The sequence below is a fragment of the Alosa alosa genome, chromosome 13 (genome assembly GCF_017589495.1).
Source record: "Alosa alosa isolate M-15738 ecotype Scorff River chromosome 13, AALO_Geno_1.1, whole genome shotgun sequence".
NCBI lineage: Eukaryota > Metazoa > Chordata > Actinopteri > Clupeiformes > Clupeidae > Alosa > Alosa alosa.
The window spans coordinates 5,164,321-5,177,490 of NC_063201.1; the positions used below are offsets into that span (position 1 = coordinate 5,164,321).

At 47.4% G+C, this 13,170-nt stretch overlaps 1 protein-coding gene across 7 annotated transcripts in view; it reads left to right on the top strand.

The window, feature by feature from the left end:
• arhgef1b (Rho guanine nucleotide exchange factor (GEF) 1b) overlaps window positions 1–13,170 on the top strand; it is a 48,095-nt gene that overhangs the window by 22,878 nt on the left and 12,047 nt on the right. For 3 of the 7 annotated variants that reach the window (XM_048260256.1, XM_048260259.1, XM_048260260.1), the window contains 11 exons: window positions 381–486; window positions 2,066–2,206; window positions 5,213–5,242; window positions 6,795–6,894; window positions 7,401–7,488; window positions 8,177–8,209; window positions 8,999–9,202; window positions 9,444–9,585; window positions 10,696–10,710; window positions 12,070–12,237; window positions 12,869–13,059. In XM_048260256.1, coding sequence (XP_048116213.1) covers window positions 381–486; window positions 2,066–2,206; window positions 5,213–5,242; window positions 6,795–6,894; window positions 7,401–7,488; window positions 8,177–8,209; window positions 8,999–9,202; window positions 9,444–9,585; window positions 10,696–10,710; window positions 12,070–12,237; window positions 12,869–13,059 — 1,218 coding nt within the window. Of the gene's footprint in view, window positions 1–380; window positions 487–2,065; window positions 2,207–4,616; window positions 5,119–5,212; window positions 5,243–6,794; window positions 6,895–7,400; window positions 7,489–8,176; window positions 8,210–8,998; window positions 9,203–9,443; window positions 9,586–10,695; window positions 10,711–12,069; window positions 12,238–12,868; window positions 13,060–13,170 lie in introns of those variants that run through there. The other 4 variants (XM_048260257.1, XM_048260258.1, XM_048260262.1 and 1 more) reach the window with 4 other exon arrangements.

Genomic DNA, 13,170 nt, shown 5'->3' on the forward strand with positions numbered 1-13,170 from the left:
CCTGGAAGTAAACTGCCGTTTTTGCGACGTTGCTAAGTGATATTGGTAAATGGAAGCTCTAGTACTTATGACCTAAACGGATCCGGATGCACAAACTAAAACGTAATGTGAACGGAGACCAGCTGGGTCAGGGCTAGGGGGAGTAATCGCACTCGGGTACGGGCCAGTTAAACGGACACAGCGTGAAGGCAACCTAAGACTGTTCTGTTGTGCATTGTACTTACTACACTGTTATTGTGAGTCATTACTGTATTGGACTATTACAGTACATCCTATTGTGAAGAGATAGTCATCCCTGTCTAAGCATGCCATTATGTTCGTGTGTGTGTGCGTGTTTGCTTGACTGTTTGTATTTGTGTAACTCTTCCCTTTCCTGTTAGATCGCAGCAGACCAGAACTCATCCCCGAGGACCAGCAGAAGAAGTTTGCGCAGGAAGTCCAAAATGTGCAGACCCAGGAGGTCCTCCGGCAGCTGGACGACTTCAGGTGAGCTTGACCCTCTTACCTGGCCTCCCCTGCCTGTCTACACTCACCTGGAGCCTTCTGAGCAGTGAAGAGCCTTTCTTTTCCATTTCCTCCATATGACTTTAATAAGACTTTTGAGTTTAGAGGAGATTTTTATCCAGAATACATGTTGGTCATCAGGTCTATAGCAGGTTTCACCAGCAAATCAACCCTTTTTTACCCACAAAATGTTCTCTCTGCACAGAGAAAGTTTCTGTTCCGATTCTTCTCCCTCACTATGGGCATCTTTCGGCCAACAGAGAACGCGTTCTTGAGCCGGTTCCGTTTGGACTTAGAACCTTCGTGCTATCTAGTGCACCAGCCCGTATTTCCACCAGTTTTGAACAGAAACAAGGATGCCTTATCAGCAGAGGGTGTTGCATGCATAAAGTGATGGTGATCTGCATGAACGGGAGGATGATCTGACCGTTGTCTTGTAAAAGCAGCAGAAATGTAGAGTAGAGTAGAATAGTGCTAGTTGACTAGTTTTGTTTACTCATGGCAACAGCTGATATGGACAGACTCCGGTTCACTGGAAAAAAAATATTTTTTGGTTCAAGCTCTGAACCAAAGTGCCATCTGAGCAGTTTTTGTTTGGTCAGAATGCTCCAAACGGTTCAAATGTTGGTTTGCGGACGGGAAAGAAACCGGTGGTCTGTCAGTGGAAAAGGGCTTTATGAGGAACCTGCATGAGGCCTTCAATTCCATCGGCCCCACCTAGCTCACCTGTCCTACATTACATTGGCCCCACCCGGCTCACCTGTCCTACATTACATCGGCCCCACCTGGCTCACCTGTCCTACGTGCGTGTCCCGGCTCACCTGTCCTACGTGCGTGTCCCGGCTCACCTGTCCTACGTGCGTGTCCCAGCTTGCCCCTCTCCACCACTTCCCGCAGTCTCGACCCAGTGGAAACTACCACTCGGGACACTTTGAGACAACAGGTCTCATAGGTGCTAACACAGAACAGAATGGGACATGGTTGTTTCACACCATACATAAACATACAAGACAGAGATATTTACAAACAATCTATGAAAGATTCAACATGTTTACATGTTTTTAAAAAAAAAGCACCTCAGGATATCGTACAACATACTCTTTCTTCCTATGCACGGTTAGCACAATAGTGAAGTTGTATCAAGATCCAAAGATGTGTCTCTTAGCGATGCACCCTAACAGTATTAATTCGTCACACCATTTGTAAAATCTTAAATCATCCGTTTCATCTGATATGCAGCTCTATCAGTCATCTAGTAAATTAGTGACTTGTGACCTGAGTTTTAATCCTGAAATTCTGATTTGTATTCCTCCCCACGAATTGGAGCGTCTTTGCTAGCTTATCAGGATCTGCCTCTGTAGATCTTAAGCTTTTCTCGGTGGCTTGCTCATCTGTCATGGGACTGATCTGCCATATCCATCTGTGCTAACTCCACTCACACCCTCTCTCACCATCAGATTTCATCAGACGTCTCTAAAACATTACTAATGTCCCTGTGTCCTCTTCCTCCCCCTCCTTCCCCTGTGTGTGTGTGTGTGTGTGTGTGTGTGTCTGCCCACAGGCAGAAAAGGATGATGGGAATGACGCCTAACGAGCAGGAGTTGCTGGAGGTGGAGAACCACCACTCGACTGACCGCATCCCCACCGAGATGAAGGAGAAGGCTGTGGCCGAGAACCTGCTGGACAAGATGGCCGATATGCAGTGAGTCCAAACCCTGTCATGCACTGCCCAGTCGTGAGAGAGAGAGAGAAAGAGGGGAGAGAGAGAGAGTCTTTTATTAGGCTACTCTCTAACCTCTTAAATGATTACACTTATAAATAACATGCATAAATAATTTAAATCAGCTTTAAGTTTAAAGCATCACATCATATAGAAAAAAAAAAAAAAAAAAATCATACACACAAACTCACCCATGTCACCCCATTACACTTTAAAGAATAATGTGTCCATCCTCTCTAACATCACACAGCAACCCCATCCCCAGAAATAAAACAATGTTTTAAAGAGAGAGAGAGAGAGAGAGAGAGAGAGAGAGAGAGAAAAAAAAAAGAGAGAGAGAGAGAGAGAGAAAAAAGAGAGAGAAAAAGAGAGAGCTCAACTGGCATCAGAGGGCAAACAGAGCCCGCAGACAGCACCACACTGAGCCCAAAGACACGCTAGAGACGGAGAATCAGAGGGACTGCACCCCCTACACTGATCAGAGAGACAACAGGAGACCTGCTGTCACCCCAAAGGCCTGAGGCAGGAGATGTGGTCAGAACGAGATGCCTGTCTGTGTTCCCTTGGTCTGGAGAAAGGCCCGGAGAGACAGAACTAGTGGGCAGAGGGAGACCCGGAATGAGGAAGTGTGATAAAAAGCTGAAGGAAGGGGAAGGAAAGAACATTGAGGAAATTCTGAAGAGAACAAAAAAATCAGTAATAGCACTATTTACTCATACAGAATATAATAGTATTACATTATATTATAATGTAATATCTTAAGCGGAACAAGTAGCTGTTTGCTCACTGAAACTGAACGTTAGATCTTCTATGTGTGGAGGACCCAACACACATTTTAATGATATTTTATTTTCGAGGGCTTTTGAGAGCTCCGGGCTGCCTTCCTTATCTCTCCCACTTGCAATTTCTACACGTGACCCGCAACACTCCACACATCCCCTTTCACGCAAAAAGGCATGTATACTGTACATATGGTCATGATTACTACATTACGCATGCCATGAACCGTCAAAACCGTACGATGTACACATGACCCGAACCGAGACAAGCGAACCGAACGGTTCAGATTGTTTTCATGAACCATGCCACCCCTAAGCTGCTCACATGTTTTCATCCAGAACAGGGATTTGGACTGAAGTGTCAGTCTCTGCGGCTCTTGTCAGTCTCTGCGGTCTCTGCGGACTTGTTCTTGTGTGTGTGTGTGTTGTGGGAAAGCGGCAGTGTCGCTCTACTGAGACCCCTGTGCTGCATTGGCACTGCAATGCGCGCACACACCCACAAACACACACACACTGTTTTTTCCCCCCCCTCTCTCTTTCACTGTGCTGCATGCTGAGCTCCGCAAACAGTTGAGATCAGCCAAATCCAAACAGAGCGGGGCTGTGACCTTTGTGTGACCAGGCGGTCGTTTGACACATACACACATGTGTGTGCATGAACACACACACACAGGCGTGCACACAGCTCCTCACAGAGCTCGCAAGCAATGTTAGTAAACATAGGCGCAAGTGAAGGAAGCGCAGAAGGACAGACCCCGGACTAATGGAGAGCAGTGCAGACAGAGCAGCAATGGGGTTTGGGAGAGGGAGAGGGAGAGAGAGAGAGAGAGAGAGAGGTAATTTGGAGAGGCAGGAGGAGAAGGGCAGCCACTGGAACAGAGGAAGCAGGAGGGAGAGGATGGAGTCAGCACTGCCACGCTGGCAGGAAGTCGCGTTCCCCCTGGCAGACTGCCAACGCTACAGAGAGATGGAGAGGGGGGGGCAGCGGATGAGAGTGAGAGAGTGGGGGTAGTGTTGATATGTGGTGGCTGGACTCTGAGACACGGGGAAGTTAATCCAGCCCTTGACCCCAGCTCTCCGCAACGAGAGAGAGAGAGAGGGGAACATCCAAGGCAACAAAGAAGAGAGAAAAAAAAGGGTTAGAGAGATGGATAGAGGCAAAGGAAGAAAGCATGTCTCGTGCATAAAGGCCGTCTCTGAAAGATCACTTCAAAGGATACCAGACGGGGTCGGGGTGACTGAAGAGAGACTGTTCATGCGCCGTCTGTCCACAGGCTGTGTCACCACGTTCAATTCTGCCTTGATGCCACATATTCACAGACATGTCACTCAGTCCCTCCACACTCACACAATCGGCCTCTTCTTCCCATGCCCCCCTGCGTCTCCACGCTGGCCCATTCAACCCTGTGGCCGCAATGACCTCACGTGCGCTAGCTCTCATTGGCCAGGCTCTTGAGTTGGCCCGGGGAAAGGAGGACAGCAATTGGCCGAGAGCTAGGGAATTCCCCTTTTTTCCAAAAGCCCTGCCCAGCTTTTATGTTCATAGCAAAACATGAGGATCCTATTTCCATGTTCTTGCAGGCTCGTTGCATCAGACAAAAGCACGGTTAAATAGCCGCTTCCGCTGCCGCGCGGCTTTGTTTTGAGTTTGAATCCATCCGGAAGAGACAGACAGAGAGAGACAGAGCCTCAGGAGAAAAAAAGACTTGTTTTCCAGATCAGTTCAGTAGAGCAGCTTCTAAAGGGCGACTACATAGTCAATCCCGATTCATACCAGACTAGATTTTCAGGACAGTTTTATTGTACTTTTTGTGGAGTTTTGGCAGAGCGAGGAAAGTTATTTCTTCTTTATTTCGCCAACTTTGTCAGGAGTGCATGGTTTTAATGCAGCTCCAGTTATTCTAGTTTTTTTGTTTGTTTTTTTTTCTTCCTTTTATTTGCAAATATCAGAATATGTTCATTAGCTTGAGCTCTGAACACAACAACAACAACAACACTGCCTTCAGTTTGCGCATCAGTCAGGAAAAGATCAGCCGCTTCAGGTTCCACCGTCCGAAAACACAGTGCCAGAGCAGCCCAGAGAAAGACCGCAAAAATGAGACTTAATTTCAAACGGTAAGAGAGACAGTGGACACAGGCAAGCCTGTCCGCACTCAGTCTGTCCACTACTTTTCCTGTTGACTTATCAGCCATCTCTTCTCTCTTTCAGCCCCACGATTGTGGCAGACGAAGACAAATGGTAAGTGTGTGTGTGTGTGTGTGTGTGTGTGTGTTTGTAGATGTGTATGCTATCGTTTTGCATCTTGCAACAGAGCTGTTATGCAGAAGTGAAAACCACACTAAATACATTTCTTGCTATTGCTGCATGTGGTTAGGGTGTGGGTTTTTTCATCTGCATTATTTAAACAGAAGTCACAAACTGTTGCTCTTAGAATTTAGAATATGTGCAAATGCATTATAATGGTCATCAACTTCCTGAATCTTGTTTGCATGCATGCATAGAAAGGTTTTTATATATGTGCGAGGAGAGTTTTAACAATGGGGTTAAGTACTGTTCTATATCGTCTGTGCATACTGCTGACCAAGCGCATGTTTGACTGGTGAAACCTGACGCTGGCTTTGTCCAGCTGTTCTGGGGAGTCTGCACACTTGTGCGATTCAGTCGGTGTTCCCCGAGAACCGAGGGCTGCACAGTGGGGGCCAATGCAAACGGTTCTGCCTGCTCCTTTGTTCTGTATGTGCTCTCTCTCTCTCTCTCTCTCTCTCTCTCTCTCTCTCTCTCTCTCTCTCTCTCTCTCTCTCTCTCTCTCTCTCTCTCTCTCTCTCTCTCTCTCTCTCGCTCTCTCGCTTTCTTTTTGTCCCTCCCAAGGTTTGCCAGATAGTTTATCTGGTCCCTCTGCAATGCACAGTCTCCTCCTCCTCATTAACTTTCAGTTTATTTCATCATATTCTCGTCTTTTCTCCTCCACTGGATCTCTGTTGCTCCACCAGATACCCTCCTCCCACCCTCACCCTCTCTCTCCCCCATTTTCCTCCTCCCACTCTCCTCCTCCTCTCCTTTCCTCCTCCTTCATGCTGGACCACCTCCAGCTCTCCTCCCACAAATCCTCTCTGTTCTGTCCATCCCTCCTTCTGTTTGGTGCTCCTCCTCCATCAGAATGTTCCCTCCTTCATCCCTCTTCAACTCACTGCTCCCTGCTCCAAACGTTTTGCTTGCTCCCTGCTCCAAACGTTTTGCTTGCTCCCTGCTCCAAACGTTTTGCTTGCTCCCTGCTCCAAACTGTTATCCATTTAATATTTTTCAGAGAAGGGAAAACGTAGACTGCATAGATGCAATTGAAAGTCTGAAATAGACGAATGATATGCACAAAATGCACACGTGTCACGTACCATAGGTATGCCATTCACATGAAGTCTACAATGCCTTTTAGAATTTATATAAAAACTATAGTTTCCCTTTAAACAGTAAAGGATAGCAGGCTCAGTTGCATGTTCTCCCACTGGCAAACCTACTGAATGTGCCTACCTCATACTCGCCACTGTGGTTTTCACCACTGCTGATCTCTGGTGCAGCTCCTTTGCTAGGGGGCTCTTCTCTCCATTCTGCACACAGTAATGCCCTCTAAACTTTCAACACCTGGTTAAAATCAAGTGCAAGTCAGGTGTGTGCAACTTATAAGATGAGTTGGAGAAGTCCTGTGTTGATTCGTGAAGGTGTGTTAGAAAGAGCCCACGGGGGGAGTTGCAGTGTGTCTTCATCCTCCGTTCTCTTCCTCTTCCTCCATTATCAGCTCTGCCATCTTTGCGTCTGTGCTGTACTACATGAAGCACCTGGGGGTTAAGACCAGGGCCACAGACAGCAAGAAGTCTCGCGGATTCTTCCGGAAGAGGGTGAGGCCCCTCTCTATTCTGCTATATAGGCTTACTGTATTCTTTACCACTCTTATGGCAGCAGCCTTCGCCTTGTGGTTTGTTTGAATTTCACACAGTACTGTACAATGACAATGCACATTGATGACCTTTTTATCTGTATCTGTGGTCACTCTGAGAACTTAAAGGTTTTCGCTGTGCACCACTAGTTCCCTTTTTTAAATCGAGCAGTTGATTGGGCCAAAGAGTTCCGACAGTGTGTACGAGCTCTCAGAATATCTTGAGATAAGTTGATGGTGTGAACAACTATTAAGCTGTGTTTGAATTGTTGTTCATTCATTTTCATCGCAAAGCATCAGCTCAGATTTGAACGGTTATTTGACTTTTTTTTTTTTTTATATATATATATATATATATATATATATATATATATTTTTTTTAAAAAACTGTCCACGCGCGAGGAATGTCTTGATTTGATGTGCTTAGCTCGCCAATATGACACATGTTGCCATTGTGACTTGTTTCAGGCGAAGAAAGAGGAGCCAAAGCTGGCCAAGCCAAGGGGCGGATTACCCAGCATTCTCCGGGAGGCCGGGAGCTGGATAGGCGGGGGCAGTACGTACAGCACCAACCTCACACCCCCCTCGGGCGAATGCTTTATCCCCTCACCCCCCCCCCCCCACCCAACATCCATAAAGTATCCACATGCAGGCCTTCCACGCAGGATTCTCACCACACATCCCATAGGCCATGGCCATCCACACTCATTACCAAACCCAGCCCAGGTTGTTCTAGTCTGTCAGCTGTCTCTGTGCCATCTTTGGTGAGAGCTGCATAACTAATCCCCAGATGAAGTGTCAGTAATGGAATGCTAGATCTGATGAAAGCACAAGCCATCAATCATTGTAATGTAGTAGTAGTAGTAGTTGTAATGTAATGTAATGTAATATAATAGATTCTTATTGTAGCTGCATGAGTTTATGTTAAATGCTATTAACTGTAACTTTGTACTACAGTCATATTTAAAGACTCACTCAAGGGTCCAAGGGTCCTTCCTCATAAAATGTTTATATTAGATAATTATTCACAGTAATAAAGGTGCTTCGATATGCTAGTACAACACATTATTTTCCCTTAAGTAATAGAGGCCCACTGTAGGTATTTAGTAAAATTGTGTCACACTACATACTTTAGCATAAAACCTAGGCACTGCCATGTGTTTCTTGGACTGTAAATTGTGTTGCTGGGTTTGCTGAACAATTGTGAGGAAACACGTTTGTCTCGTCATGTTTTCTGCTTGCAGGTGATCTCAAACCACCTAAATTGGACAACGAAGGTACCACAGCCTGACAAAATATTGTTTACTTCTCTTCTTACTTCCCCTCCAAATTAGTCACTCCCTTTTACTAATCAAATCAGTTGCATGTGTGCATGTACCAGATCAGTCCGTGGGCATTGGGTAGTGATAAGGAAGGCTGGATCTTTGTGGTGCTGTCGAGTTTGTGGCATGTTTCTCTCACAGATGCAATTCTACAAGGCAAGGATGCTGACAGTACAACCGAGCGCAGTGGACCAATTTAAAAGTCTGTAATGAGGAGGCACATACAGTAGAGAAGCCCAATTAGACATACAAAAAAGTGAAAAGAACACTTTAAGTTAGATGGCGTTCTCATCTTCATACATGCACAAACAAAATGTGCTCATCAGTGAAAGAATTAGCCAGCTGTCGAATCCACAGCACTTTCTGTCTGTCAGTGTCTGACAGTGTCTGAAGGATCTTGGGTCTGAGGCCCTCAATCTTTCTCCCCTTAGGAAGACTAACTCTCCTTTCGATCACAGATCACTCCTAGTTCCACCCTTCATACTCTTTCGATCCCTCCATCTCTGGTCATCCCCTTACCCTCTCTTCCCTCTAGCTTTCTCTCATTCTTGTAGTCTCTTTGTCTCTGCTTAGAATGATCGTAGTTCACCTCTACTAATGTCGGTGGGAGTTAAGTTGGAGGGTACTGTGCCCTTTTGTAGGTGGGAGAATGAAACGTGTGTCAGCTCGTCATCTTTTGTTCTCCTCCTGGCTCCCCTTTCATCTCTCTCTCTCTCTCTCTCTCTCTCTCTCTCTCTCTCTCAGGTGATAAGGATAAGGGGTCACATGAGCGTAAAGGGTCCAGCGGGAACACGCCCTCCCGTGGGGCGGCTCCAGATGCGAGCTCGGCTCCGTTCCATAGCCGCAAGTCGGGCTCCACAGGCTCCAGCAGCCAGGCGGGGTCGGAAGTCAGCGAGGCGTCCAACATCATCAACATCAGCATCACCTCCAGCCCTGACAGTGAAATCGGTGAGGAGGAGGGAGGGAGAGCAGGATTGTGGGGAATGGAGTTTGATGGGTTTGGTTAATTTGGTTGATTAGTTTTGAATAAAGTCCAGAATGATTTGTGGAGCTCTCCCTACATGTTTTGGCTTAAGAGCAGGAGTGGGTGTGATCACTTTAGATAGTTGCAGTTTCAACTGCAATTTGGTTTGTGGACGTTTGTAGTTTGTTTGTTGATCATGGTGTCTGGTGTACCGCTCTCTCTCAGGGCTGACCAGCAGTCGCTCCGACTCCCAGTCTGTGTCTGAAGGGGGCGAGGTGTCTCCTGCCAGCCAGCCAGGGGCCTGTCTCTTTGACAGCGCTGGCCCCACTGGCGAGACCACTGCGGAAGAGTCCCAGGACAAAGACAGGTGAGACGCTGAGACAGACAGAAGGCAGAGAAAAGGGCGGGGCTTAGAAAAGACTAGTCTGGACTGCCTCACTAGCCAGCCCAGCATTATTATTATTATTATTATTATTATTATTATTATTATTATTAGACAAAGCATTATTGTTTATTTAATTAGACAAATTCCTATTCACCAAAGACTTGTGACTGTGCTGACTGAGGGAGCGTGGTAAAACTCCCCAGTTCTATGTCTGGGCTAAGGGAGCGTGGTAAAACTCCCTTAGCGCTGCGTCCTGCTGTGTGCCCCTGCTCTTGCTGCTGCTAGCAGCGCTAACTGGCCCTTCCCAGACAACAGAGTTCCCCAGGCAACAGAGCCCGCCCACCCGCCCCCCGGCCTCCAACCACGTCCACACTGCGGCTCTCGCTCCTCTCTTTCCCTCTTTTTGTCCCTGTTTCCCTTGTTTTGTCCTCTTCTCCTTTACTTCTGCTTTGTCTCGTCCTGCCCTGTCTCACATTTCTGTGTGTTCCGTGTGCAAGTAGAGGTGCTACTCTTTGGTCGGCATTAGCTTCTGTTGCCCGGTCCTGGGTCCTAAGCAGTGTTGATGTTTTACCTAGCAGAAGCTTCTATCTGTGCTGTCTTGTTCATGGTGTTTGTTGCTGCCTAGCCCCCAAGGCTATAGTCTATAATAGAGCTTTGGTGTCCAGTCATGTCTTGCTTCGGAAAGGTCTAGAAAAAATGCTTCTAAATGAATCCACCAGCTGAATGGGTTATTAGCACCTGGTGTAGTAAAGGCCTTTGTATAGATCGACTTCCAAATTTAAATGGAGTGGTTATGCTGGTGAAAAAAAAGGCTGAAGTTCTGACTTTGGCAATGGTAAATAGCATAGCATTTGTGAGCGCTGCATATTTGAAGCTTTGAGCCTGTGCTGGGATGTGTTGTGCAGCATATGTTGCTGCTGTTGCCATGTGCTTAGCTGTGCCCAGTCATGCTTTGATTTGTTCTGTAATGGTTTCCTGCTCCTCAGGCTGTGCTAAGATGGTTTGTTAGCTCTTCTGCGCTGGTGTGAGGCAGGGCAGAGGTGTGTGTGTGTGTGTGTTGGTGTAACTGAATGCTATCCCATGTTTTTACAGATACAAAACCAACAGGTGGGTCTTCAGTACAGCTCTGTGGAAACATCCTACGCCTGACACACACACACTTACACACTCACCCTCACCTTCTAATGGATTGGGCATATCTGTATAATAAGCACAGATTCAGACACGTAGTTTAAACAGTTTTGTGCTTCTTTCTATTTTTATGCAGTCTACGTTCAGCCTAATCACACAACTGACCCTCAAGGAAGCACTTAATCCAAAATAAAAATCCAAAATTGACCTTACACTTAATGTTAAAATGTCACACTAACACTGACACATCTTCACATCGACACACACACACACACCTCACTCACTCACTCACTGCATGGCTAAGGATGCGCTCTCCGTTGGTGTGCTAATGGAAATGCTGGCTCTGGATGGAGGTCCACGGCCCCCTCCTGCAGTCTTGTGATATGACAGGAACTGTGCGTGAGATTGGAGCGCCAAGTGGCTCAATTAAGTCCATGATCCTCAGGCTTGGTAACAGTAAGGTGCTGAGACTGGAGCCTTAATTGCTCCTCTTTAGTTAATGTGGACACAGCAGGGAGGAGTCTGTTGTTGATTGCATCGGTGACAGTCTATTATGAGACAGAGCTGAGGAGACAGTAGAGGTCCAGGCTGATAGAAATCTATGAAACTCCGTTGGTAATTGTTGAGACTTAACAGGTTTTGTGTCAAACTTTCTCTTTTTCCATTCTTCTTCATGTCACTCTCTCCTGTTTTGGTTTTTGTTGGTCTTCTGTCTTTCATACTGTTTTCTACCTCCTCTTCCGCTGAATCTCTCTCTTCATTCGTCTGTCTCTCTCCTCCTCTTCCGCTGTCTCTCTCAATTCATCTGTCTCTCTCCTTTTCTTTCTGTTTATGACAAATTCTTTCATTTATCACTTCCACTCCTGTCTTCTCCCCTCTCCTGTTTCCCTCCTTTCAATCTTGTTTTTTTTAATTTCGCTATAATACCTTATCCTCCTCATCTGCCTCATCCTCTGTCTTCTGTTTCATCTTTTCTCTGTCTTTTCCTGTTCTCTCTCTTTTTTTCTCGTTTCTATTCTGTCCTATGTGGCCTCCCTCAAACTGCTCCCCTTCCATCTTTTCACATCCTTTCCCCTTGTTCTGCGGTCTTCCCCATCCTCTCCTCCTTTCTTCTCCTCTCCCTTTTCCTCCTCATCCTCCTCCTTTTCCCCTCTCCTCCTTTCTTCTCCTCTCCCTCTCCTCCTCCTTCTCCTCCTCATCCTTCCTCTCCCTCAATTCCTCCTCCTCCCTCTCCCCTCTCCTCTCCCTTCTCCTCTCTTCTCCTCCTCCTCTCTCCTTCTCCTCCTCCTCCTTTGCCTCCTCCTCCTCCCCCGGGTGTCCTGGTGTGTCCCTCAGGAGCGTGAAGCGCAGTCAGAGCACGTGTGTGGAGCGCCGCCCGTCGCGCCGCAGGACCTCGGCCCGCCAAAAGCAGTCGCGCTCCCGCAGCGACGTGGACCTGCAGACGGCCGCCACCACGCCTACCACCTCCCACCCCCCCTCACCCTCCCCCATGCTCCGGCTCCCGTAAGGCAGCCTAACGCGCGCACACACACACACACACACACACACACACACACACACACACACACACACACACACACACACACACACACACACACACACACACACACACACTTACTTACAGACAGACAGATAGATATACAAACCAAAAAGATATTGGATAAATATGAACACTTAGGTAGAAGTAATATACACACACATGAGTAGCATACAAGCTCACTCATGTGTGAATGCAGAAACACTTCCACCCGCACATGCACATGCACATGCAAATCCACATAGAGCAGGAGCCAGCCCAGCAGCCCAGCAGTGCCTCACTGACTGTCATTTTTGGTCATGGGCTTGTGGATTACCTACTGAGCATCTCAAAGTCCAGAGCACACTAACAGCCCCACAGCCTTGCTGACATGCCAGCCTGACTGACCCTCACTAACCGCAGATTGGCTGCATGGTCAGTATTGACAGCACTCCCTCCTTCCTGCACCTTATGGTGCGCCACATATACGATTCTGAGACCCAGGAATGGGTTTTGGGAGTGACATACACTGTTGTCCATGGATGGGACAAGTGTGCCTTTCTATGGTAAGATGGTTGCCATTGTCCTCATTCCCTGGTCTCTTTTTGCGCCCCCCAGTGTCGACGGAGGCCTGGCCCCACCCGAGGTGGCTCCCGCTGGCCCAGCCTCTCCCTCTCCTCAGCATGAGGAGCTGGACCCCCGCATGGCAGATCTGGAGCAGGATCCACCAAACTGGAGGGAGCAGGCCGCAGCTGACGCCCTGAAAGAGCTGAGCAAGAAGGAGATGAAGAGGCAGGAGGTCATCAACGGTGAGGAAGGGGAAAAAATCCTACTCACAACGGGAGTCCAGAGATGTGGTCAGAAATGATCAGAACCAAGACAGACGGACGAAGCTACTTGCCATCACAGCGGTGTAGTCA